The 27,338-nt window shown below is 51.8% G+C and overlaps 1 protein-coding gene across 10 annotated transcripts; it reads left to right on the plus strand.

The window, feature by feature from the left end:
- The first annotated feature begins 3,513 nt into the window (after positions 1–3,513).
- Positions 3,514–27,225, plus strand: MOV10 (Mov10 RNA helicase). 10 transcript variants are annotated; one of them, XM_072766487.1, is made up of 23 exons: positions 4,002–4,184; positions 15,276–15,420; positions 16,007–16,059; positions 16,521–16,736; positions 17,136–17,339; positions 17,525–17,760; positions 17,942–18,200; positions 19,375–19,509; positions 20,136–20,304; positions 21,014–21,168; positions 21,428–21,604; positions 21,718–21,865; positions 22,282–22,440; positions 22,688–22,791; positions 22,954–23,051; positions 23,151–23,367; positions 24,333–24,450; positions 24,635–24,826; positions 25,065–25,139; positions 25,966–26,091; positions 26,183–26,271; positions 26,556–26,677; positions 26,751–27,092. In XM_072766487.1, the coding sequence occupies exons 5-23, from the start codon at positions 17,167–17,169 to the stop codon at positions 26,840–26,842; spliced, it is 2,844 nt and encodes a 947-aa protein (XP_072622588.1). In that variant the 5' UTR covers positions 4,002–4,184; positions 15,276–15,420; positions 16,007–16,059; positions 16,521–16,736; positions 17,136–17,166; the 3' UTR covers positions 26,843–27,092. The 10 variants fall into 10 exon arrangements, with proteins under 10 accessions (XP_072622584.1, XP_072622586.1, XP_072622583.1 ...); XM_072766485.1 differs by lacking the exons at positions 16,007–16,059; positions 16,521–16,736 and adding an exon at positions 3,536–3,768; XM_072766482.1 differs by lacking the exons at positions 16,007–16,059; positions 16,521–16,736 and adding an exon at positions 3,642–3,768 and having other exon boundaries at positions 26,780–27,225.
- The last annotated feature ends 113 nt before the right edge of the window (positions 27,226–27,338 follow it).

Here is a 27,338-nt window from a genome sequence, read left to right on the forward strand (position 1 = left end):
ATGAATCAGAGGGTTTCTTGTGTGGTGTTTGTTTGTTTGTTCGTTTGTTTTTTTAAGATTTTATTTTTAAGTAATCTAATCTCCACTCCCAACATGGGGCTCAGACTCACAACCCTGAGTTCAAGAGCTGCATGCTCTATTGATTGAGCCAGCCAGGCACCCCAAAGTTTTTGTTTTGGTTATCCATTTCTAGTTATCTTCTGTGTTTGTCATTGAGAAAGCAAGGCCCAAGTACGGTTGTAATCACTAGGAAGTAGCAATGAAAGAATCCCTGTACCTTGAACTTGGATGAGATTTTACACTGACTTAACCTCTAAATGCAGCTTTCCTTCCAAATCTGACTTAGCTACAGACATGAGAGAAAGGCTTTTATCCTGGTTCCTGAGAAAACCAGAGGAGTTTCAGTGGTTCACATTCCATCTGAGGCCAGTTCAAATTCCCCACCTTTTGGGGGAACATTTGTTGTACTGTACTCTGTACTTGTAGTGCAAACAGAATCAAATCTTCTTGCCTTTGCCTTTAACTATTAACTCGGTCAGCCTGTCCCCAGCCTATCCCATTTCCCTAGCCTATATAGACTTTTGTAAAAACTCTTAATCGCTTGGCCATCTAAAGCCCTTGGTTACTTGTATAATTGGGAGGAGGTCAGCCCTCTTTACCAAGTCCTGCAGAGATCTGCCTTCCTTAACCTCCTTCAGTGGAATATTTGCTTGAATTGTATATTTTATCGTGCACTACTCCAATCAGCCTGTGAGATCTTAGGGCAGAGGTTTCTCAGCCAGATGGAAAGCAGTTTTCTGTGAGGCCTCACTCGTATATTTGGATTTGAAATTACACTGCTAAAAACCAATGTTTCATCTGAGCCTGGGCGGTTGTGCTGCTGTTGCTTGCCTAGTTCCAGTGCCTATTCTCTTTTATAATCTAGAACGTTGATGCTGGACTCATCTGGGTTCAGAGATACTGGGCAAACCATGGCACATTTTCTGCGAACTCACAAAAGAGACATATTTCAATGTCAATTTATAAATTTACAATCATACATAGAATTACTAAGCTGCCTCCTGCTGCTTGGGACATCAAAGAAAGGACTGGTAAGTAGAACAAAACTGGATGGCCCCATAAGATAAGTTGAGCTAGCTAAAATTCTCTCTTGAACAGATTATGTATAACAAGATGGTAGATCTTAGCTCTCTGAGGGCAGAAACCAATCTCCTACCTCTTCAAGTCCAATATATCAAAGAAGCACTAATACACAGAATATACTGTTGATTCTCCTTATTCACAGTAAGTGTAGAGTTGCCAGTAAACACTGAGTTGGCAAATACTATACACATTGCTATTCTCGGAATACAGGGTTAGGTTCTTGGGAACCTCTGGCCACAACACTTTTGTCAATAGATCAATATATGCAGTGTTTTATATGTGTTTCTATTCAAGTCACCTTATTTAATATGCATTGTTTATCCATTAAATTGAACTCAACAGTCAACATTGAACTGAATAGTAACTTGTGCCTGAATGAAGCTTATCTAACGTAATTTCCTCTGTAAAGCACATCACAGCCTTGTGCTTAGGACACCAGATAGCACTTAAGCACTACACAGGCATGGGGGGCTATTTTAAGCAATAGCGTAACAAAAAAGGACAAAATGCAAAAATGTGACCCTAAGATAGACCACGACAATGAAAAGGATGTTTATAATAGAAGCTGAAACAAGAAGGCAGAACATTACCATGTTCCATTTCAGCTAGGAACATGTCCATTGGGTAACTCGAATTTGTTTTGTCGTTCTGCACATGTGCACAAATACACAGATACTGCAAGTACTGATTTGGGGGTTATTAATAAACTTAGGTGACTTTGCAAATACACAATCTGCAAATAATTAGAATCAGCTGTAGCAACCTCCCACAGCCTGTCACCACTGTCAGCATTCAATTGAAGGGCGACTTACAGTTGCCGTAAGGACTACAGTCTACTTAGAATACATAAACAGAACATTCAAATACCAAATTGTAGAACCCAGGTGACTACAAAATAACGAGAAGTGATGAAGAAAATACAAAGCTCTTATTATTCTCCAAAGTAGTTGTCTTGGGAACTACTGTGCGTTTATTCACACACATTGTCATTGACCATGGTCGACTCTCAGATTGCCTTCAGTGTTATTTGGACCCATAATAAAATCAACCACTTTGAAGTCACACTCGTAATTATAAGTGCAGACAGATTTGGGGAAGTTTTTGAGGAAGTGAGACCTGAGCTGTATCTGAAACGTGGGAAGCAAGATCATCCTAGACATCTAGACAGCCATGTGTGAAAATAATTAAAATCCCATGTGTGAATTGTAGTTTTCTAGATGAGACTGGTTTAGAGAAGTTCCACTGTAAACACAGCCACATCACGTTTTTACTCAAGTTGGTTATGTACTATGGCTGTTGGCATTGTTGCTTATTTTGGTAATGTCTAGGACATGGGCCTCACCAGGAAGCGGAGGGGTGGGGGCGCATTCAGGAACCAGGAGTAATGAGGACTTAGATTTGTGTATCAGAATGGAGCTAGACATTCAGTGTGGGTGTGGTGGTTGGAAGGTTTTTGAAATAACTCCTGCTCAGACCCACCAGGTAATTGCAGACAAAAAGGGTAAAAATGGACTGTCTTCCTAGTGTTTTCCTCTACTTTGCACAATCAATTTCTAAGACATAAATTTTAAGAACTTCCCCATTAGCTTTGGTTCCTACTGACTTTGCATTTCCTGTTGCTAAAATCTGTTATTCCTGGCTTTGGTTGGTTGTTGGCCTGGGAGAAGGCACAAGAGTTGCCCAGCTGGAGCATGGCCTGGGTTCTGGACATTCCTCACCCTAGGTTAGGTTGAGTGTGTGGCCTCCCACCGCGCACTACTTTGGAGGACAACATTACCTTTGATATATTTGGAAGTCTGGTATATTTGTTTTTTTAAAAATTTTTATATAACTGTTATTATCTTTGCCCCATTCTAGTGTGTGTGTTTTTGTTATGAGGGAGCACACACAGATGCTGAGGCTTGTTTTGTGTTTCTGGTAGGAGCCCCACCCCCTTTAGTTTGCTTAATAGTCTGTCTTCTGAAGCGCGCTGCTCTTTCACTTCTCTTCCTGGTACTGATGCTGTAGGTATTAACCAGTTACTGCCTCACAGAAGAGCCTCTTGCTCTCAGGCTGGTATGATGACTGGGGCAACCCTTGCTAATATACTAGTAACAATTACAGAGCAACACCGACTGGAATGTAATTAGGTGCCCAAATATGTAGCTCAAGGGCAGGGATCAGCAGCCCTTCCACTGAAACGAAACCTGTGTGGCTGGCTGGGAAAAAGTAATGCCTGTCCGTGCCGGCGGAGCCCCCCGTCCTGCCTCCCACACGTACACACCTTTATCTCAGAGACACTGGATTCTCCCCCCGCCCCCCCCAAGTTATCCGGCTCTCAAGCCTTCCTCCCCGCGTCTGAAAGCCCGAGGAGGGGGGAGGGGGCGTGCCGCTCGCTTCCGCGCTGCTTCCCGTCCCCGGCTGTCTGGGGGAGGTGCTGCAGGACCTGCCCCGGCCGGGCCGCGGCCACCCTGGGTCCCGGCCCCTGCCCTTTGCTCTCCCGCTTTTGCAGAAGTACCGAGGCCCTGGGGGGTAGGCGTGGAAGCAGCCCCGGCGGAGGCTCCGAAGTCCTCCCGGGCGGCTCGGGGGGCCCCAGGCGGTGGCCACGTTCGGATTCTGGCCAGAAGCCAGGGGAGGGAGCTTGGGGTAAGGGGAGGGCCCTGAGGGAGGGGTCAGACTCCTTAGGAAAGAGTTAATACGGGGAGGGGGAGGGGATAGGACGGAGAGACCGGAGGGAAGGCTCAGGTAGGAGGAGGACGGGGGGAGGGGAGCCCGCTGGGGAGAGGGGAGCCTGCGGGACCGGGGGTCAGTTAGGGGGCTTCCCCCTGCTGCACCCTCGTCCCAGGGCCCCAACTTACATCCGCGGCGGCGACTTTCAGTTTCATTTCCGCGGACCCTCCTGCCTGGGCCGCAGCCGCCGCCGCGATGCCCAGTAAGTTCAGCTGCCGGCAGCTCCGGGAGACGGGCCAGTGCTTCGAGAGTTTCCTGGTCGACCGGGGACTGGACATGGAGACAGATCGCGAGCGGCTGCGGACCGTTTATAACTGGGATTTCAAGATCAGGTACGGGCCAGCCCAGCCCCCGGCCCAGAGGCGCGGGCCCAGCTCGCCGTCACCACCCCCTCCGCGGGGCCACCCTTCCCGCCCCGGCCCCGGGGCGCGGACGGACGCAGCTCCCCCGCGGCGCGAGCCGGCCCGGGGGCGGCGCAGACCTCCCTCCCGCGCTGTGCCCACGCCCCGCCCGCGCCGCCCGGCCGGGCCCCTGCGCCGTCTCCCCGTGCACAGCCGCCCGCGCCCCCCGGCGGCCCCGGGCCCGGGCGGGGACAGCGGGACCCCGCGCTCCCGCGCCGCTCGCGGTGGGGGGAGGGGGCCCGGGCATCGCGGGGCCGCGGGGCGAGCTGGCGGCCGGCCCGGCGCGCGGGCTCCGCGGGGACCCCCGCCCCGCCCCCGCTCCCGCCCCCGCCCCGCCGGCGCGGCGCTGCGGCCGGGGGGCCGCTCCCCCGCGGAGCCGAGGGCCGCGGGGCCCGGGAGACGTCGGGCCGCTCGGCGAAGAGGAGCGGGGCGTCAGCTACGTGCGCGCCAGACCTCCATTAGCACCTGTGGCTTCTCCATGGAGACCCGGGCCAGCCCCCGGAGGCCCTTCTCGCCGGCGGCTGCAGGCTGTCGGGTCCCCCTTCCCTGCCAGCATCCAAGTGAAAATCAGACACTTCTCTCTGGCGAGCCACAGAAGAGTGGTTCGGGAATCACCTATCAACAGGCTGCGGCTGTGGGCCGAAAACCACGACACAATTTAGCAGGGATCGGTGTGAGGACTCACGCAGAATAAACGCGGGGCGGCGGGGATTTGGGCCTCGTACCAGACCCCCTGGGAAAGGCTCCGGGTCTAAGCAGACCCAAGGGACGGTCTGGCTGCTAAAGAGTCAGAGAAGTGTTAGACTGGGTTAATGGAAGTGGCTTAGGGGGCTGGGGGAGGACGGAGTGACTCCACAGTGATCCGAGCATATCTGGCATTTTTTTTTTTTTTTGGTAATGCGTGTCACATTTTAAGAGGGGCGTTAGCGGCTGGAGCAACATTGGAGGAAGAGGCAACGATTATAACCTGTTGGTGCCCTCACCCTGGGCTGGGCACCGTGGGGAATACGAAGAACACCACCGGGCCGGGGGGGAGCAAGCGGCTCCAGGAGCATGGGGTCTGCTGCAGACCATATACTATCATAAATGGTAAAATAACAGGAATATGATAGAGGTAAGAAACCTGCTGGAGAAGAGTAAGGAAAGAGCAATTACTGTTGAGACACGTTATCAGCTCTACACATCCTTGAATTCACTTCTGTCCACAGGATGTAAGTCCCGCGGGCCTCTGAACGCAAGTCAGCTACTACTTCTGACTCTGAGACAATGTGTTGTTTGGATGCTTGTTAGACCTGTGCAGAAGACTTGATTTAAGACTCTCGCTGTAGGGTTACTGTAGTAGAGGGGAGAGCTCTACTCCCAACACAGCAACACTGCTGAGAATTGATAGCCAACAGCAGAGTGAGGGGTCAGTGGATGGGAAGTTCCCAAGAGGACACGTGAAGGGGTTGGGGGCAAGGTTGAGGCCTAATGGAGACAGGGGTTCAGAGGAGCCTGACTAGAGTTTGGCCAAGGAGAGAGTCTTATCATCTCTAAACTAAACTAAAGCTACACAATACGTACTATCCAGCCCTGGGGAAGAACAGGCTATATGGTCACTGCATACCCAAAACGAGATAAAATCTACATTATGGCTGAATTCAAGGAGTCTCAAAAGTTATTTTTACTGTATGCGGTTGTTTTTTATGCAAACAAGATACCACTTCCCCTCTTGATTATTAGAGAATTTTATGTTTTCTTATGCTAATACTGTACCACCCCTCTGTAATTAGGGAATTCATGAAGAAGGTGGCACTGACCCGGGCTTTGGATTTGAAGACTTAAGGTAGTTTCAGCCCTCAGAGGAGAAGGAGGAGAAAAAGCTTACTTGTTGATTCATAGTCTGTCATGAGACCCAGTCAAAAAAAAACCTTAGAGGGGCACCTGGCTGGTTCAGTCGGTAGAGCGTGCCGCTCTTGATTTTCAGGGTCGTGAATACAAGCCCCGTGTTGAGTGTAGAGATTCTCTCTCTCTTTTTTTTTTTAAGATTTTATTTATTTATTCATGAGAGACACACACACACACACAGAGAGGCAGAGACATAGGCAGAGGGAGAAGCAGGCTCCATGCAGGGAGCCCGATGCAGGCAGGACTCAATCCCGGGACTCCAGGATCATGCCCTGGGCAGAAGGCAGGCGCTAAACCACTGAGCCACCCAAGTGTCCCGAGTGTAGAGATTCTTTAAAAAAAAAACAAAAAACCTGAGAAATTTTTGCCTTGAAAAAGAGGGAAATTGGAGAGAAACAAGATCATAATCCTTGTATATCTTGAAGACTCACAGTGGAGCGGATTATACTTCCCTGTCACTCCAGAAGGCAGAGCTAGTTTCATTCAATATGCCCCCCTCACACTGTCCATGCCCCCACGCCAGGCAAATGGAGCTTTCTTTTGTGATTACAGAGAACTTTATTTTTATTTTATTTTTTTAATTTATGATAGTCACAGAGAGAGAGAGAGAGAGAGGCAGAGACACAGGCGGAGGGAGAAGCAGGCTCCATGCACCGGGAGCCCGATGTGGGATTCGATCCCGGGTCTCCAGGATCGCGCCCTGGGCCAAAGGCAGGCGCCAAACCGCTGCGCCACCCAGGGATCCCTACAGAGAACTTTATTAACGCATCCTTTAAACCCAGGCTGCAATGCTGTGACATCAACCCTCATCCTCCCGGTGAGAATTCACTGCTCCTTCCTCTGGGCTCTCAGAGCTCATTCTTCACACCCAGGCTGTAGCTCAATGGTACTGCGTTGTTCCCGACCGGACTGTTGGATCCTCAGGAGGTGGGGACAGGCTTTTTGCCAATATTGGCACCCTCCCTCCGTCCCCAGCCCAGAGCCTGGCAGGTAGTTGATGCTCGCTCTGTAATTGCTGGCAGGATGTAATTGAATTAAGTCAAGTTGATCTACAAGAGAGACAGCTGCTGCGGGAGGGCGATAGCAGGTCACCCCCCCCCCCCCGCAGGAATTCTAGGGAGATTTCCCTACACTGGGGAGGGTGCATGCCTTCTAGCTAGGTTCTTTCAGGATGTTGTGGTGTTCTGCTGCCAACTTTTTGCCTTTTCCCATCGTTCATTATTTAACAAACATATTTAATGAGGCTCTGCTCCAGGCCTTGGTTCCTGCCTCCGTAGTCTGGGGCGGTAGCAGTGGCAGTGGCAGTGGCAGATGTGTAGACAAACACATAATAGAGTGCTGCTGGGGCTGGGATAGTGTCTGGATAGCCGGGGTTCAAATCCTGGCTCAGCCACTTAAATGAGTTGCATTGGATTTTGAACAACTATCTAAATTTTCCTGTTATGTGTATAGAATAATGCCCTCCTCTCAAGGTGGTGTGAGGCCAAAAGCCGCTACCCCAGTTAACCTCTTTACCACGCAGCGGCGTGGGCTCTGTATGGGGTAGTTGGCGTTAGTACAGTGGTGGCTGGGAGGCTGTTGGTTGTCTGGAGGAGTGGCCGGGGTCAGGAGAAGTTTCCAGATAGGACTGCTCTTGCCTTGGGCAGGAGACTCCTTCAACCAGCTGCGGCCAACTGCTTGTGAGCAAAGCAAAACTGCGAGTTGCTGTAGATGCCCAGAAGGAGCCTAAGGAAGAGGCGGCAGTGGAACAACTATTTCATTACCGTCTCGATTAGTCCTCGGACAGAAGGTCCCTTCTGTCCCGGACGCGGTGGGCGAGTGTAACTCAGAGACCCGACCCTATAGAGGAGTCAGAGGTTTCTCCGCCAGAGTGATGTTGGAACCAAATCCTGAATGAGAAATGGGAGTGCACAGATGGAGGGGCAAGGGGACAGCATTCCAGGCCCAGAGGGAGTAGCACCCCTGCGAGCCAGGAGTGAAGTCCATGATGCTTACTGAGGCCTGAGGGAGGTGGGGCTAGATGGGGCAGGACCCTGCCAGCTGCCCAGAGGCCTGGTGTGTTTGCTTACTTTTAGTCTTAACAGGAATAAGAAAGCCCGGAAAGTTTCAGACTAGGAGCTGATGGATTCAGGGTTTTAGAGAGATTTTCTGCCTTCTGGCCTGGAGGACGGCCGGCTCAGGGAGACCGCTATCACAGTGAAGAATACATTTCACTCCGGAGCCTGGTGATACGCTGCTTTCAGAGAACAGTGTGTGTCCTTGAAACGGGACAGAGCCTCACTCCCTGCCCTCTGTTATTTTTTATTGTATTCTACTTCAGTGTTATGAAAATCCTGGTCTTGACCCACTAATGAGAGTTGCGACTCAGTTTGTAAAAACACAGAACTAGATGTCCCTTCAAGATCGCTGCCAAACTTGATGTTTGGTTCTGAAATGCCATTCCTCTAGTCCTGAGATCCTCCAGCACTGCATCTTAAAAAGATTTGTTGTTGTTCACCAAACACATGACAGGGACCCAGGGCAGGCCATCAAAGACTGAGGAGGCCCACAGGCACAGGGAGGTCTGCAGAGGGATACGAGTGGGTGAGAATGGCCCAGGTACCAGTTGAAGGATCCATGTGAGGACCTGAGCCTCAGTTTCTTCTTCTCTAAAATGGGACGATAATAGCTGCTATCTGATTGTGATGATTAAGTGAGATAATACATCGGGTACTTGTAGGGGCAAACAGGGAGTGTTCAATAAATGTTTCCTGTTGTTGATGGTGTTGCTGTGTTTGCATGAACGTTGTTATGCAGAGGATCCCAGATGTCGTGTTAAAAGGTGAGACTCCGTCTTTTAGGCCATGGAGTCATGAATGGGGGCCATGATCCCATATTCCGGGGGTAATTCCTGCTAGTTTAGGGGAAGAAACACAAAAGACTAATAAACAGAAGGAAAGATCTTCGACTATGTCAGTTAACCAGCGAAATGAAGGTTTAAGCAAGATACCATTTTCTGAAGAAAAAAAAAGATAACCATTTTCTAGTTTGGCAGATTGTCAAAAAATTGAAAAGATTGAAGATTTCTGAGGTTAGGGTCTAGGAAAAGGGTATTCTCAAATTCTTGTCAGTAATAATGTTAAGTTCATACAACCTGTTTAGAGCACAATTCGGCAGAACTTCCCAAAGTTGTAAAGAGTCATTCTGTGTGACCCAAAAGTTCTCCTTGAAGGCATTTGTCCCATAAGTCTCCTGCTAGTACAGGCGTCTGTGTGCATGGATGGTTATTTATTATAACATTTGAAATAGCCAGCAGTTGTAGGTGCCTGACTGTCTATCACTGGACAAACAGCTAACACACCACGTACGTTCATACCACGCTGTCCTTTGTGGCCATCCAAAGAGTGGAGTGGCCTGGTACAATGTCTGGAAGGATGCCCATGGTAGTGAAAGAAGCCTGACAACATGAGAGTGTGTGCAGCACCTGGGCGGCTCAGTTGGTGGAGTGTTCGACTCTTGATCTCAGGTCTTGATCTCAGGGTTGTGAGTTCAAGCCCCATGTTGGGTGTGGAGCCTACTTTAAAAAAAAAAAAAAAAGAAAGAGAGAGAGAGAGAGAGAAAGAAAGAAAGAAAGAAAGTTTTTTTTTTTTTTTTTTTTTATGATAGTCACACAGAGAGAGAGAGAGGCAGAGACACAGGCAGAGGGAGAATCAGGCTCCATGCACTGGGAGCCCGACGTGGGATTCGATCCCGGGTCTCCAGGATCGCGCCCTGGGCCAAAGGCAGGCGCCAAACCGCTGCGCCACCCAGGGATCCCAGAAAGAAATCTTTATAGAAAAATATACCCTGAACAGTTAAGCTGACAGTTGGGAGTGAGGGCCCCTAATGTTCTGTGTTAGATGTTTGTGTTGTTTAAAAGTTTTTTGATCCTTTGGATGTCCACCCCTTCATGTATCTCTTTACGTACCCATACTGTCATCACACCTCTGTCAGTTTGGCCCCCTGGGATCATTATAATATATATATATATCCTTGTTTATTGTGGGTCCCTCCCCATAGCAGTATCCCCCCTCCATTTCCACTGTCTGCCCCACGCTCAGGAAACTCCTACTGTCAACTAGGGTGTTCTTTGGGTTGTTTTATTTAAAAAGGATCAGGCTGGGGATGCCTGGGTGGCTCAGCAGTTGAGCTTCTGCCTTTGGCTCAGGGCCTGATCCTAGGGTCCTGGGATCGAGTCCTGCGTTGGGCTCCCCACAGGGAGCCTGCTCTCCCTCTGCCTATGTCTCTGCCTCTCTCTCTCTGCATAAAGTCTCTCATGCATAAAGTCTTTAAAATAAATAAATAAATAAATAAATAAATAAATAAATAAATAAATAAAAATAAAAAGGATCAGGCTGTATGCATTTCCCACATCCTGCTTTTCTTACTCAATGACACATTACAGAAATCATTCCTGATCATCTGGTGTAGACCTCAAATACATTTCGGATTCCCCCTGCCAACATTTTATTATGAAAAACTTCAAATACAAAGAAAGGTTGAAATAATTGTACAGCGAACACCACCCATATACCCTCACCTAGATTTCTTAGTGTTTTTACACACCTGCCCACTGATCCATCTTCGTGTTTTCAGTGCATTTCTTTTTCTTTTTTTAAGATTTTATTTGTTTATTCATGAGAAGCAGAAATAAAGGCAGAAGGAGAAGCAGGCTTCCTGCGGGGAGCCTGATGTGGGACTTGGGACTCGATCCCAGGACCCCGGGATCTCGACCTGAGCCAAAGGCAGATGCTCAACCGCTGAGCCACCCAGGGGCCCAGATGCAGACTTCAGTGCACCTCACCCCAAACAATTCAGTATGATTGTTATTAACTATAGGAGTTCAAATTTTAAATGAAACGTATAAACCATGAATTGGACACATTTTGACCATTCTATGGAGGTTTTTTTTAAGATTTTATTTATTTATTTGAGAAAGAGAAAGAGCAGGGGAGGGGCATAGGGGGAAGCAGACTCCCCTGCTGAGCAGGGAGATGTATGCAAGGCTTGATTCCCTAGGACTCCGGGGTCATGACCTGAGCCCCAAAGGCAGAAGCTTAACCAACCAACCCACCCTTGCACCTCCCCGTTCTATGAGTTTTAACAAATCCACACATTGTGTGTCTTCCCTATCAACATCTAGAAGATGACATCATCTCCGAAAGTTCCCTCACCTTTCCTGGTTGGTCCTCACCCATACCCGCCCAGAGAAAACCACTGCTCTGTTTTTTGTTTTTTTTTTCGAGATTGCGCTTATCTGGAACTTCATTTAATAGAATGGGGTGGGGGGGCAGCCCGGGTGGCCCAACGGTTTAGTGCTGCCTTCAGCCCAGGTCATGATCCTAGAGACCCAGGACGGAGTCCCCACGTCAGACTCCCTGCATGGAGCCTGTTTCTCCCTCTGCCTGTCTCTCTCTCTCTCTCTCTCTCTCATGAATAAATAAATAAAATCTTTAAAAAAAAATAGAATCGGGATATGCACTCGGGGGTTTTTTTGTTTTGCTCTTTTAAATATTTTATTTATTTTAGAGAGAGCGTGGGGCGGGGAGGAGCAGAGAGAGATAGAGTCCCCCCGCCCCCAGACTCCCGACTGAGCGTGGAGCCTGGACATGGGCTTGCTCTGGAGCCTGAGCTCAGCCATCTTTAGCTCAGCATAACGTTTTGTTTGTTTTAAGTAAACTCTACCCCAAACGTGGGGTGCAAACTGGACCCCAAGGTAAGAGTTGCATGCTCTGTCAGCTGAGCCAGCTTGGCACCCTCCCCCCCATAACGTTTTTGAAATTCATCCATGTTGTGTGTCTCTGCAGCTTCTTTTTATCACTGGGTACTGTACTTCACCCAGATACAAATCACAGTGCCTTTTATCCTGTGTTCATGGACGTTGTTCTCGGTTCTGGACTATTTTGAATAAAATTGCTGTGAAGAGTCTTGTATGTTTCATCAAGGGATACGCCTGGGAGGAGGATGGCTGCATCACAGGGTAGATAGGTGTTTATTCTTATTTTAAAATTTTAAGCAAATTGCTTAACCTCTTTTTTGGTGATTGGCAGCCAAGTCCACTCGTTGTGACCTTATCTAGGGTGAGGCTGTCTGAGCTTTGCCTAGTTCCTGCCGGTTTCCTGAGCCCATTTCTCAACTTCCCAGCAACTTGCTGATAAATAGGTCTTTTCACTTAAATCAGCCATAATTTTATTATTTTTGCTTATAACTAATAATTCAAAATGTACGTAGTTGTCTAAAAGTAATGTGACTGGGTCTTGGTCTTCATGTTTGTTTTTTTGTTTGTTTTAAGATTTTATTTATTTATTCACGAGAGACACAGAGATAGAGGGAGAAGCAGGCTCCCTTTGGGGAACGTGAATTAGGACTCAATCCCAGGACCCTGGGATCATGACCTGAGCCCAAGGCAGATGCTCAACACTGAGCCACCCAGGTGCCCCAGTCTTCAAGGATTTTACTTCCTTTCCACCACCTACCTTCCTTTATATATATTATATTTGTTTATATGTTTATTTATTATATGTGTATGTATATGTATTGTTATATCTGTGTCTAAGTTTGGACAAAATATGTAAAGGATTATATGGATCACATATTTATTATATTTATAATGGTATGTGATATTATATAAACATCCAAGTTTGGACGCTATATGTATAACCTGACAGGTAACATCCCAACCACTGCACACACAGCAGTGCTTTGTGCCACCCGGTGGTTCATTTTGCACTGTCATCTGTATTATTTTTAAAAGAATAGTCTGAAATTATTTGATAAATTCTCTCTCATTCTCCCAGCAAGTATTGAATAAATACCAGTGCTAGGTCCATACTAGGTGTTATAGTTGTGTTTTCTAATGAATTTTTATTGTACATATAACATTCTTCCTGATTAAAAATCAGAACATTGCCACATATGCTTAGTTTTATATGAAACAGCAACTTTTTCCAAAGTGATTGTACCAGAGTGTACTCTGACTGACCATTCACGAGTGTTCCGGTGTGTCTGTGTCCTTGTCAACATTTGGTGTTGTCAGCCTTTTAGATTTTAGCCATCTGGGTGGGTGAGATGTGTTCTTTTTCATCGCTACCTAGTATTCCATGTTATGGGCATTGGCAATTTATTCAGTTGTCTCCCTGTTGATGGACATTTTTTGTTTCCAGTTCTCGGCTGCTGTGACTAAGTCTGTAGTGTGCATGCTCACTTTACTTACATTAATTTTACATTACTTTACGCTAATTATATTAATTTTACATCGTAAATATGATCAGATCCCATCAGATCCTCATGCACAGGCACTTTTCTTTCTGTGGGAAACCTTTCCAGGCTTGCGATGCCGGAGTTAAAGGATACCTATACTTGACATGTTAGGAGACATTGCCAGATTATTTGCGGAAAGCTTATCATACTTCACTTTCCTACCAGCCATGTATGAGAGCCCGCTTCCACACATATGCCTAAGAGTAATACATGCTCTATTTCCTCCTTTTGTCAGCCTAATGGAAGTAAAGTGGTGTCTCATTCTGACTGTAATTTGCATTTCTCTGCCTTAGGAACATCTTTTCATCTGGTCATCTGGATGTGTTCATCATTTTTTTTTCTAGAAATCTGGGTGACTAGATGTAGAATACAAGAATTGGGACCTTTTCCCACAAGTATGTACTAGGTTTCTGATGAAAAAAGATTTTTTGTGTGTGTGATGGCTGTTGCTTTAGACCAGGGTTAGAAAATTTTGGGGTAGTGGTAACAGGCATGGGGAATAATTTGAGAAATACTTAGATCGTAGTATCCAAGGTAAAGGTTGCAAAATTTGCAAAGTTGAGGTCCTTCCTGCCTCTGTGCCCATGTGGAAGTTTCCAAAAATAGGAGATTTCACATTCAAATTATTATTTGGGCTTCTCTCTCTCTCTATCTCTCTCTTTAAAGATTCGTTTATTTGAGAGAGAGAGAGAGTACACAAATGGGGAGCGGGAGTGCAGAGGGGAAGCAGAGGAGTGGCACTGCCGAGAGCCTGACTAACTTAATGAGGCTCTGTCTCTAGAGCAGGAGATGAAGACCTGAGCTGAAACTGAGAGTCGATTGTGTAACCAACTGAGCGACCCAGACGCCCGATTTGGGCTTCTCTTAAAAGCCAGAAGATCTGGCCGCCCTGGGGCTCTCTTCCCCGCCAGCGCCGTCTGGAGATGAGTAGCAAGCAGGTGCCCCCCTTGAGCCCCTCTTGAGACAAGGCATTCACTCTCAGCTTTGTTGAGAGCCCTGTTTGCTCCCCAGCACTAAGCTGAGAGCTGGCCAGATCTCAAGGCACCTGCGCTGTTGTTTTCTTAAGTGGAATTAGGAGGAATGTGAGTCCTTCTTCCACTGATGGCTCAGAAATGGGACTCTCCGGGTGCCTGACGGGGCTCAGGTTATCGAAGATGCCCATGGAGCCTGTCTTCTGCTGGTATTTGAGGCTGTGCTCGATCTGTGGAACTTAAGCAAGGGGCCCTGGTAAATGACAGTGACTCCTGATTTTCAGCCCTTTGTGACCTCAGCAGCATCTGAACCTGATACCTGCTGCTGAGACTGCCTGCTGATTCCCCTCCCTCCCCCAGGGCTTCCCTCTCTTTTCCCCTCCTCCTCGGATTGTCTGTGTCTCCACTCTTCTCATGCTGCTCACACTCCCTGGGGAAATCCTGAACACTTCCATGGTTATAACTACAACCTGAGGACTCCTGAGTGTTAGGCTAGACTCGGCTTGGCTTTGGCCTGAGTTCTCAGTTTCTGACTCATGGAACAGGCTGCCACTGGACCACACACAGGAACCTCCAACTGAACATTGCAAGTCCAAATGTCCTAGTCAGCCCTCCCACCTCCTCCACGTCCTCCTCCTTGTCCTTCTCCTGTCCTTACCTCCTATCTCAGGAGTGACCCCTGAAGCCAAGCCATTGATCTGAGTACTGTCCCAGACTCCTCCCTCTTCCCCTTCCTGTCAGTCACCAGGTTCTGCTAATTTTACACTCTAAATATTATCAGATCTGGCCCCCTCTTTTGTCCTCACCACCACCCTGTTCAGGCCCTTGTCATCTTTTAATTGGACTGTTGCAATGGCCCTTTGCTAACTGGTGTCCCTGCCTACAGTCTTGCCGCCAGCAAATCCATCCTCCAATCCTGATGCCAGAGTGATCTGAAATGCAAATATGATCTTGCCACTCCCCTGCTTAAAACCCACCAACCGAGGGGGTTCTGTAACCAGTGTAGCCTCTGCCTCTGCCGTGGGCTGAAAGTAAGTTGTTACTACTCCTACTACCACTGCTACTGTTAGTACTACTATTACTACTAATAAGAATACTAATAATAGTAGGTGACATTTACTGCTCATTTCTTACCATGCTTTCAAAAGATTTATTGTCTTCTTAAAACAAAACAGCTGATTCAAAGTTTTCCGAACATTTGCTTGGGGTGAGAAGGCAGAGGGGCAGAGCGACAGGCAGGGGGCACCAGGGAATTGTCTGCACCGTAAATGATTTTGGTAATATGCCAGTGAGTGACCGAGCTACTCTAGCCTTCATAGTTACCGTGGTTCTCCGGAACTAGGATTTCCTTTCATTCCCTGTCACGCACTGAGGGAGGGTGGTCAGCTGGCCAGACCCCGACTGTGTCACATGTGGGGATGTCCTCTGGCTCCCAGTTGCCAGGAACGGAGGGGAGTCGCTGGCCTTCACGGTCAAGTGTAGGCTCCGTGGCCCGGCATGCCGAACTCCAAGACCTGCTCCCTGCCCGCCTCTGCTGCCTCCCACCACGCCCTCCTGCACTTCTCACCATAGTGCAAGCAGACTGTGTGTGATTACTAATCCTAGCATACCTTACAGAGATCTGTGTGCCAGGCACTGGGCAGATGGATACCGCGGTGCCCGGCCCTCAGGTAGGCCTCATAACAACCCTGCACGGTACCTTGGCATCATCCCTGTTCTGTGTGGGAGGAAAGTGATGCTCTTGAGGAAAGTCGTCTGAGGTAGCCCAGCTGGGAGCCAGGTGGCAGGCTGCCCCCAGCCCCAGCACTTGCTTTTGCACCCCCTCCACCTTGGCTTCCACTTGGCCCTCCCTCTTGTGCCTGGCTGACACCCCTTCGTTCTTCAGGACCCAGTCCTGGAGAAACCTCCATGGCTGTGCCCCTGGCGGCTTGCCGGAACCCACAGGTTGGGTCTGTGCTGGGCTTCTCCAGGCGGGCCTGGATCTCTTGTCTCATTGAAGCCCCCAGGCCCTAGCGCAGTGTCTGGCACATGACAGGTCTCTGTAAGAGTTGAGTTGACTAAACAATTCCAGGCACTAACCCGCAAGGTTTTTGTCCTTCTGACCAGTGTTCCCTGTCTTCACCTTCTCTAGGCACAAAACCAAGCTATTTGATCTCTGGAGAAGGATCCTTTCCCTTCCTGCTTGGGTCCCATCTGCACCCTTGACTTCGGGTGGAAACGCTGTCTCATCAGCCACCTGCCCACACACCCTGGACATCTGTGCTCTCTCTGACCCCTCTCCCTCCTCAGCGTGGGGCAGGACCCCAGATCCACCCTCTGCATCAGCTCCTTTGGCTTCTCCTTAGCCGTAGGCTTCCCCTTAGCCTTAGCTCTGGGTTGTTTGTATTTTCCTGTCCCGAACAGCTCCCGCCCCCCAAGTCTCCATTTCTTTCTCTCTCTTCCCTTAGTCCTCGGAATCACCAGCCCAGTACTGTGTTTTCCTCCTCAGCAATGCACAGTCTGCAACCTGCCATTTTAAACAATCGGATTTTGTCTTAGGAAGTCCTATTGAATTCCCCTAAAATGTTAACAATTCCTGTGACACCCCCCTGCCTCCCACCCCTGCCCCCTGTCCTTGGTCTCCTTCCCTGGGCCCTGTCCTGTTCTCCGGCCTCCGGGCTAGACACTGCCCCCACCCCACCCCCCGACCCCCACCCCCAGCCAGCCCTGCCTTCCCTCACTTCCCAGTCTCCTCTGCTTCTGGCAGCTTCGGGACCCCTGCCCCTGGCTTCTCATCCATGCTGTATGGAATGAAGATCGCAAATCTGGCCTACGTCACCAAGACTCGGGTCAGGTTCTTCAGACTCGACCGCTGGGCCAACGTGTGGTTCCCAGAAAAGAGGAGAGTGAGGCTGGGGTCAGACGTCAGCAAACACCGCAAGTCACTACTGGCCAAGATCTTCTACGACAGGTGGGTGGGAGTGGGTGTGGGGGGGGACGCCGAGTGGCGGAGGGAAGAGTGGGTCGCCTCAGGTTGGGGTAAGGCCCTGTTCTTCAGGGAGGGGGGAGGAGCGGAGAGGGGGGTTGTCCTTGAGCTCCGCTGGCACCGTGCCAGCCTCCCCGGCCCAGCCCCGCCTCGACTCCCACTCTCCCTAGGGCTGAGTATCTTCACGGGAAACATGGGGTGGACGTGGAGGTCCAGGGGCCCCATGAAGCCCGAGATGGGCAGCTCCTTATCCGCCTGGATTTGAACCGCAAGGAGGTGCTGACCTTGAGGCTTCGGAATGGAGGGACCCAGCCCGTCACCCTCACTCATCTTTTCCCGCTCTGCCGGACCCCCCAGTTCTCCTTCTACGATGGGGACCAGGAGCTGCCCTGCCCCCTGGGCCCCGGTGAGTGGGGCTTGGTGGGCAGGAACAACCGGGGGTTCGGGCTTGCCCATCCGGAAGGGTTGGGGCCTCCGGAAACACACCCCTGCAGCCACTCTGTTGCTGGCTCAGGGATGGGGTACGTACGGGCAGGTGCTGCTGGGGGTCCCTCCCCTGCGCCCCCTCACTCCACCTCCTCTGTCAGGCGATTGCTATGAGCTGCACGTCCACTGCAAGACCAGCTTCGTGGGCTACTTCCCGGCCACGGTGCTCTGGGAGCTGCTGGGCCCCGGGGAGCCGGGTTCAGAAGGAGCTGGCACTTTCTACATCGCCCGCTTCTTGGCTGCCGTGGCCCACAGCCCCCTGGCCGCACAGCTGAAGCCCACGACTCCCTTCAAGCGGACCCGGATCACTGGAAACCCTGTGGTGACCAGCCGGATAGAGGAAGGAGAGAGACCTGACCGGTAACGCCTTTCCCTCCCACCCGGTCTGGGCCGGGGTGCCCAGTGCAACAGTGGGGGCCCCCTTTCCAAGTGCCTTTGTAACTCTCCTAGGCCTCAGAGACCTTTTCTGGTGAGGACGGAAGTTGCAGGTGACTCAGAAAAAAGTGCTAAATATTTTCGATCATATGACAGGTTGTCAGGCAGCCTGTGGTAGACCTCACTCTCTCCTTTTTACAACTCTGTTGAGTTAATTCACATACCATACAGTTCACTCATTTAAAGTATACACTGCAGGTTCTCAGTATATTCACAGAGAAGGGCACCTGCCATCACAATCCATTTTAGAGCACTTCACCAGAGGGACACCTGGGTGGCTCAGCGGGTGGAGCATCTGTCTTCAGCTTCAGGGCGTGACCCTGAGGTCCTGGGATCGAGTCCCCATCGGGCTCCCTGCAGGGAGCCTGCTTCTCCCTCTGCCTCTGTCTCTACCTCCTATCTGTGTCTCTCATGAGTAAATAAATAATGAAATCTTGAAGAAAAACCACCAAGAAGTGAACCTATGCCCTTTAGCTATCATCACATTTGCTCCCCATTCTCCCAGCCCTAAGCAACCACTCATCTGCCTTCTGTCTCTATAGGTTTCCCTATTTGAACATTTCATATGAATGGAATCCTATAATTTGTGTAGACCTCTCTTTCTAATATGGCTAGAGGTTTACAGATTACTAATCTAGAAAAAAGCAAACTCGCAGCTGCACTCTTTTTGTTAAAACGGCACATGTGGAATACATACTGACAAAGAAGAGTCTAGAAGTTTACCTACCAAAAACTTAGGTGTTGGTTATCCCTGGATGATGAGAGTGTTATTTGCTCCTTTATTATCTATTTTCTGATTTTTTTTCTCTAAGGAACATAGATTATTTATATCCATATTATTTACATATATGTGTGTTGCTTGTGTGTTTTTTGAACATTTCCAATAATGGAGCTTTCCAAAAAGGAGAATGGAGCCTTGGGGCAAGTAGCCTCGTGAGGGTAGTAAGCTCTGCCTCCTTGGGCAAAAGCTCCCTCCCCTCTCCAGCAATAGTTTTCTAGAAGGGCTTCTTGCATCTTCCGGGGACGGGCCGTCTCTGCCTCTCCAAAGCTGCAGGGATCTCTGAGTTTGTGGTTACTTTTCTTTTCCCTGTTCTTGCAGCGCTAAGGGCTATGACCTGGAGCTGAGTATGGCGCTGGGGACTTACTACCCACCCCCTCGCCTCCGGCAGCTGCTCCCAATCCTTCTTCAGGACACAAGTATCTTCACTGCTCCAAAGGAGATTGCTGAGATCAAGTAAGAGCCACACCCCCACACCCCCGCTGCTTTATATGTCTCTTCAGACTGCCCCATAGCTCTGCCCCCAGCCTCCTGTGCTCTGTTCCTTCCTCTACTGAGCACGTATCACATGCCAGGCACTGTTCAAGGTGAATCATTCACATGAGGGCCTTGCCCATTGCAGTGGGGAGAAGGGAACATGTATCTTACAGTTTCATGCGTGCTGAGTACTATGAGGTAAAGCCAGGCTTCCAGCGAAAGGGGACAGGACATGCAGTCTTGCGGAGGGCAGTTGTTAGTGTTGGCCTCTTTGAGATGCTGACATTGGGATGAGGCGAGGATGTTAAGTCTCAAGGGCATCTTGGGGGGAGAATGTTCCAGGCCCAAGGACCCGTAGTGCAGATGCCAGGTCTGGTCCAAGTGGGTGGGGGCAGCAGCGTTGGGAGGAAGGAATGGAGAGCCAGGGCTCCATGCTCTGAGGCCTCTGACCCCTACCCACTTCTCTGCCCTTCTAGTCTTCCCTGATCTCTTGGTGCTTTCAGAGCCCCAGAGCTGTGGGTGGGAGGGAGGACGCTCCTGGGCATGGGGGGTGCCTGACTAGTCCTGTTCCTGCCCCGTCCCATCTGCCCACCCGCCCCTGCCAGGGCCCAGCTGGAGACAGCCCTGCAGTGGAGAAGCTACGAAGTGAAGCTCCGGCTGCTGCTGCACCTGGAGGAGCTGCAGATGGAGCATGACATCCGGCACTATGACCTGGAGTCAGTGCCCATGACCTGGGACCCCGTAGACCAGAACCCCAGGCTGCTCACACTGGAGGTCAGGGCATCCCGATGTGGTATGGAGAGGGGGAAATGCTCTTCCTGATGGCAGGGCAAAATATGAGTAAGGATGAACTTGTTCCTGTGCCCAAAATGGGTGTCGGAGCAGGGCAGTGGGCAGGCAAGGCCCAGTTTGTAGTCCAGACAGGGCTGACACTGGGCGAGGGCTCTCTCTGGGCCTCTGTTCCCTTATCTGGAAAGTACAGAGCTGGGCTAGATACTTCATCCGCCCTTTGCTGGCTCTCAGATGTTGCGTGTTGTGCACTGGAGCCCAGAGTAACACATGAGTGTAGATTTCTGCATACAGGGGCGGCGGTGGCAGTGGGGCTGGGCCAGGGTGATCAGAGAAAGATTCCCGCAGGAACTGAATTTTGAGCAAGATTTCAAGGGCAGCACAGGAACTGAGTTGGCCAATAGGGCCAGTGGATGAGCTGGGAAGCCGGCTCTCAAGTTCTGAAAGTGTGCAGGAAGGGTTTCCAGGACTGCCCGGCTCAGCATCTCTGCAGTCTGGGCCAATTTGTTTCCTTGCTCATCCCCTGACTTTGGCCCTGGCAGGGTAGAGAGGAAAGAAACAAAGCTCCCTGGGTTTTGGGGTAGAAGGACAGCCTCAGTCCTTGTCCCTCAGAGGAGGTCTGGAGAGCCCAGGGGTTGGGACCCACAGTTAGCCATCCCTGGAATAGAAGCTTGCTTGCGTCCACACCCCATAGGTTCCCGGAGTGACCGAGAGCCGCCCCTCAGTGCTACGGGGTGACCACCTGTTCGCACTTCTGTCCTCTGAGACACATCAGGAGGACCCTGTCACCTACAAGGGCTTTGTACACAAGGTGGAATTGGACCGTGTCAAGCTAAGCTTTTCCACGAGGTAGGTGTTGGGGGACCCATGAGCTGCTACAAGGGTCTGCACATATTTCTCAGGCTAAAGGAGTGGATGTGTTTCTCCCTGAGAGAGAAGTGGGACCCCAGGACAGAGCTCATTCTTCAGGGGGACCCTGAGCTGCCTCAAGCAGCAGCTTCTCCTGGATGGATTGCATGGCTATCTTGAGAAGTGGGAATGGTATCAGGTTAGATGCAGAGCCACGGCCCCCTAACTGGAGCTCTTTCCCCTACCTTCTTTCCCAAAGCCTCCTGAGCCGCTTTGTGGATGGGCTGACCTTCAAGGTGAACTTCACCTTCAACCGCCAGCCCCTGCGCGTGCAGCACCGCGCCCTGGAGCTCACAGGCCGCTGGCCGCTGTGGCCCATGCTCTTTCCCGTGGCCTCCCGTGGGGTCCCGCTGCTGCCCTCGGATGTGAAGCTCAAGTGAGACCGGGCAGGGGTGCCTTAGGGCTGCTTGGAGTGTGGGGCACAGGGGATGGGAGTTGGGAAGGCCTCTGGTGCACAGGGCCCCCTCATGTTTACGGCCCCTCTGCCAGGCTGTACGACCGCAGTCTGGAGTCGAACCCCGAGCAGCTGCAGGCCATGAAGTACATCGTTATGGGCACTACCCGCCCAGCCCCCTACATCATCTTTGGGCCTCCAGGCACTGGCAAGACTGTCACCCTAGTGGAAGCCATTAAGCAGGTAGGGCCTGAGTGCAGATCTGGGGCCTTTGCCAACACCCCACTCCCAGCCCCAGGGACCAAGTAGTTCTCAGATTCTGGGTGCCCCCAGCTCCCTGATCACCCGTGGGTTGGTGTTGAAGCCAGGGTCGCCGTTGAGCATTGTTTTGTAGGCTGGGTGGTGCACAACTCAGAGTGACTGATCATTCGGCCATCACAGACCCAAGTGTTTACTACACCAGTACTCCCGCAGGAAAGTGTGTCCCTGGACTAGGGGGCTGGCAAGGGACGTTCAGAACTTGCCGTTTGTGTCACTGCTTCCCTCAGGTCTGGGAGATAAATGCCACCCTGTGCAACAGGGGTCACAACCAAGTCTGTCCCATACCCCTCCCTCTAGAACCAGAGAAGCCACTTCCCACACTACTTATCACCCCTCAGGTGGTAAAGCACTTGCCCAAAGCCCACATCTTGGCCTGCGCTCCATCCAACTCAGGAGCTGACCTTCTCTGTCAGCGGCTCCGGGTCCACCTGCCCAGCTCCATCTACCGCCTCCTGGCCCCTAGCAGGGACATTCGCATGGTGCCCGAAGACATAAAGGTACCTGGAGGAATGTGGAGGGCTGAGGGGTGGCGGGTGCTGGGAGGCTCCGGGTCAATGCCGAAGCCAGGAAACTCGAGGTTACGTGGATTCTGATACTTGCTGCGGGACCCTGGGTGGGTTGGGACCCATCTGTGGCCAGGGAAGCAAAGAGGGGTGAAGGAGATTGTCCAGGAGACCCCGAGCCAGAGTGAAGGTGAAGTTGGGTGGGCCTGGCTTATTCCTCCTCTCCCTTCACACCCCACAGCCCTGCTGTAACTGGGATGCAAAGAAAGGGGATTATGTGTTTCCCGCCAAGAAGAAGCTGCAGGAATATCGTGTCTTAATTACCACCCTCATCACGGCCAGCAGGTGGGTGTGTATGTCAACCATGTGTGTGAGGAAGGAGGTAGTGGGCCGGGGAGATGGGGCAAGAATGATGCCTGGCAGTGGGGTGAGGGGCCAGCTTCATGGGCATTCAGGCTTGTCGGTGGGTGCCCCAGTACGACCCCTCCTCCACCTGCCCCTTCCCAGATTGGTCTCCGCTCAATTCCCCATCGATCACTTCACACACATCTTCATCGATGAGGCTGGCCACTCCATGGAGCCCGAGAGTCTAGTGGCCATAGCAGGTGAGGGGTGAGGGGTGGGCTGCATGCGTGCCGCCCTGCATGGGGTTGGGGAGGCCCCGCTGCTTATTAACTTTCTCCCCATGGCACCCTGCCTCTCAGGGCTGATGGAAGTCAAGGAGACAGACAATCCAGGAGGGCAGCTGGTGCTGGCAGGAGACCCTAGGCAGCTGGGGCCCGTGCTGCGCTCCCCACTGACCCAGAAGCATGGCCTGGGGTACTCACTGCTGGAGCGGCTGCTGACCTACAATGCCCTGTACAAGAAGGGCTCCAATGGCTATAACCCCCAGTTCATAACCAAGCTGCTACGCAATTACAGGTACCCCCACCCTGCACTGCACCTGCCATCCGTGCTTTCACCCGCTCTGTGCAGCCCCCCGCCCCGTGCAGCCCCCCGTCCAGCGCTCCATCCTGCAGGCCTGTTGCTCAGAGTCGTGTGATGCCCGGAGCCAGTGATCTCCATTCCAACTCCATCGCTGCTGCTTGTGGGCTCTGACCTTGCAAGTGGCTTCACTCTGGAGCAGTGTGCTTATCCCTAAGGGTGTTGGGGGATTGTCTGGTTTCCAGGCAGTCCAAGGAGCGGCAGGAAAATCTGGGTTTTTTCTTCATTTGAATCACCTAATTGTTACTCAAATTAAAGAGCTGTAACTGGCCTTAATCAAGGAATTTCTGTACCTAAAATGCTCAGATGAAAAGACTACCAAGAGTTCGGTTGGCGTTTGCTGTTGTGTTTTGAATTTTGGCTTTAGATTGAACACGTTATTTCACCAAATAATGGCAGTAATTGTTTTTTTTTTTTTTTTTAAGATTTTATTTATTTATTCATAGACTCAGAGAGAGAGGCAGAGACACAGGCAGAGGGAGAAGTAGGATCCCTGCAGGGAGCCCAATGTGGGACTCGATCCGGGGTCTCCAGGATCACACCCCAGGCTGCAGGCAGCGCCAAACCGCTGCGCCACCGGGGCTGCCCGATAATTGTTTTTCTACTGTCCTTCCTTGGCAAAATGGAAACCTGAGGACAGGTTCCCCCTTTCTTGGTTTATTTTACATTTGACTGGCCCATGAAATCCGTGGACCAGATGCTCTCGGGAACCACATTTGGTTCTGCTTTGTGCAGTTACCAGTGCCTAGCATCGCACTGTGGATCAGTGAGTCTGCTGTGCAGGGGGGCAGTAAGGAGGATGGTGTGTGTGCACCTCGAGCAGCGGTGGGGGGGGCGGGCACCAAGGGTGGGGCGAAAGTAATCTGGCCCCGGGGCTCCATCTTCCTCCTCCTACCTCACAGGTCCCACCCCACCATACTGGATATCCCTAACCAACTCTATTACGAAGGGGAGCTGCAGGCCTGTGCCGACATCGTGGACCGAGAGCGCTTCTGCCATTGGGAGGGTCTGCCGCGACAGGTGAGGCTGAGTGGGGCACCCCAGCTTCACTCCTACAGAAGGTGCAAGGCAGGAGGCAGCTGAGTGGAAGTCGCAGGTTCAGTCACCTTGGCCTGGGATCCCACATTCCCTGGATGAGTTTGGGGGTAGGAGGGGAAGGGAGATGGGCAGTCTGGCTGAAGGTTCCCCTGACCACCATATCCAGGGCTTTCCCATCATCTTTCACGGCGTCATGGGCAAGGATGAGCGTGAGGGCAATAGCCCATCATTCTTCAACCCCGAAGAGGCTGCCACTGTGACCTCCTACCTGAAGCTGCTCCTGGCCCCCTCCTCCAAGAAGGGCAAAGCCCGCCTGAACCCCCGAAGTGTGGGCATCATCTCTCCCTATCGGAAGCAGGTCAGGCCATGCGTTCCTGTGGAGGGTTGGATCCCTGCCTGCCCCAGATGGTACCTCTTTCATAGCCAGACCCTTAGTGGAGGTTCCAGAGCTCAGGCCTCTGCTGGCCCCTTATCTCAAAGGATCTCAGAGGTCAGCTGCCCTCCCTCTTTGCCCCCCAGCTCACTGGCCTCTTGCCTGGCTCCCTCTTGCACTGGGGTAATGGCATGAGAGAAAGGCACCTGTCCCCATCTTCCAGGTGGAAAAAATCCGTCATTGCATCACCAAACTTGACAAGGAGCTTCGAGGACTGGATGACATCAAAGACTTGAAGGTGATGCTTTCTCTGTTTTCAGGCCCCATACCTGCCGCACTTCAAGAAGCTCCCCAGGCACCCCACCTCACTGCCTGAGCCACAGCGGGGGGCTCTCCCCAGGCCTCATTCCAGCAGATCCCAGGCTTGTGCGCCTGGGTCGGGACCAAGCAGAACTCCCCAGATCCTGGCTTCTCCCCGCCAGGCTGGTTGGAGGCCTCTGCCCTCAGGATAAAGTCCAAACTCCCAGCCTGCCTGGCCTGACCTGTCATGTGATAAGTGTCCCCGCTCCCATTTCCACCCTCTGAGTCAGTCTGTTCTTGGACTCCCAGGTGGTGGCTCTCAACACTGGTGGCAGATTAAGAATCCCCTGGAAAGCTTTTAGCGCAGCCCATGCCAGAGCCCCACCCGGCTGGTTAGCACAGCTATCTGAGGGCAGAGCCAGGGCATCGCGGTTTCTTTATGGCTCCTCACTTGACCTAGCGCGCAGCCAGGGCTGGAAACCAGCGCCTCAAGATTGAGAGGCCTCCTGGTTAGGAGGTCTGGGTTGTTTATCTTTAACAAGTACTTAGTGATTGTCTCTCAGGAAGTTTGGAAACCACTGCTCCGAGTTAGCGAGTCCTGGCCACTATGTTTTCTTAGCTTAGAACCCTTTCCAACCCGCACCCATTTCCCTGGATTCACCCATCAGGTCTGGCTTCCAGAGCGTCCTGCTCTTTCCTGCTCCCTCCCTGTGCCCTAGGACTTCTCTCCGAGAGACACCCCCCCCACACCTCCCCCACTCCCTCATCCCCCTCCCTGCTTCCCCTGTGAGCCTCCTGGTGGCAGGCCCTGTGTCCCCCTGCAGGTGGGCTCCGTGGAAGAGTTCCAAGGCCAGGAACGCAGCGTCATTCTCATCTCCACCGTGCGGAGCAGTCAGAGCTTTGTGCAGCTGGACCTGGACTTTAACCTGGGTTTCCTCAAGAACCCCAAGGTTCGAGAGCTGGCGGCTGGCGGCTGGCTTGAGGAGCACTTTTGTTCCTCAGGTCCTTCCCTCCCATGACCCTGCCCCTCCCTCCTTCCAGAGGTTCAACGTGGCAGTGACCCGCGCCAAGGCCTTGCTCATCGTGGTGGGCAACCCACTCCTCCTGGGCCACGACCCTGACTGGAAAGTGTGAGCATTCCCGGCCCCTAACCCCTCTCAGGAGCCGCAGCTCCCAGCCTGGGGCAGATGGAACACTATTAGGCACATCCTGGTGGCCCAGCTAATGACAGGTCTGTTCAGGTCTGTTCCTGGTCCCCACAAGGCCCCTTTTAAGTGACCTGACAGAGGGTAAGCAAGTGGCCCAAAGGCACAGGTAAAGGTAGTAGGACCAAGGCCTGGCCTCTAGCCTCCAGCATCTGATGTGCTCCTCAGCCAGCCTGCACAGCTCCGTGTGAATGTTCCTGTACCCACAGATTCCTGGAGTTCTGTAAAGAAAACGGGGGCTACACCGGCTGCCCCTTCCCGGCCAAACTGGACCTCCAGCAAGGACAGAACCTCCTGCAGGGTCTGAGCAAGCTCCGGCCCTCTACCTCAGGTATGGCCAGCCAAGCAGGGGACAGCACAAGGGGAGGAGGCATGGAAGACAGGCTCACCTCTTCTCTTTCTAGGGCCCCAAAGTCATGACTACCCCCCCCAGGAGCGGGAGGAAGAAGATGGCCTGTCCCTGCAAGTAGAGCCCGAGTGGAGGAACGAGCTCTAAAGACACAGCAGACCGCTTTCTCACACCAGCCAAGCCTTAACCACCCGCACACCCCTGCCCCAGAGCCCTGCCTGAACCCAAGCCCAGCGGCACTGCCCCTCCAAAGGACCGGAAGGCTGGGGGAGGGAGTTTACAACCCAAGCCATTCCACCCCCTCCCCCCTGCTGGGGAGAATGACACACCAAGCTGCTAACAATTGGGGGAAGAGGGAGGAAGAAAAACTGAAAACAAAATCTTGTTCTATGCAAAAGCCTCCTTGTCTCCTCTGCCTGGCCCCCTCTGGCCTTGTGGCCTTCCTGAGCTCCCAGATGGACCCCAGCCGGGAGGGTGGCACTGTCCCACTCTGCCTCTGGCCATACCCCTCCTAGCCAGAGAGGAACTCCCCCACCCCCCAAGGTCCAAGGGAGGAAACCCAGTGGGAGGTGGCAAGGAAACCACCCACAGGCTTCTAAGTTTAGCCCCTGCTCCAGACCACTCCCCTCACCCGCCTCCAACT

Source organism: Vulpes vulpes, chromosome 8 (genome assembly GCF_048418805.1).
Source record: "Vulpes vulpes isolate BD-2025 chromosome 8, VulVul3, whole genome shotgun sequence".
NCBI classification, from domain to species: Eukaryota; Metazoa; Chordata; class Mammalia; order Carnivora; family Canidae; genus Vulpes; species Vulpes vulpes.

Coding starts and splice junctions, on each gene's coding strand:
- MOV10 (XM_072766480.1), top strand. CDS start 4,048: ATGCCCAGTAAGTTCAGCTGCCGGCAGCTCCGGGAGACGGGCCAGTGC. Junction 17,340..17,524: donor GCCAAGATCTTCTACGACAG/GTGGGTGGGAGT, acceptor CACTCTCCCTAG/GGCTGAGTATCTTCACGGGA. Junction 23,052..23,150: donor GAGTCTAGTGGCCATAGCAG/GTGAGGGGTGAG, acceptor CCTGCCTCTCAG/GGCTGATGGAAGTCAAGGAG.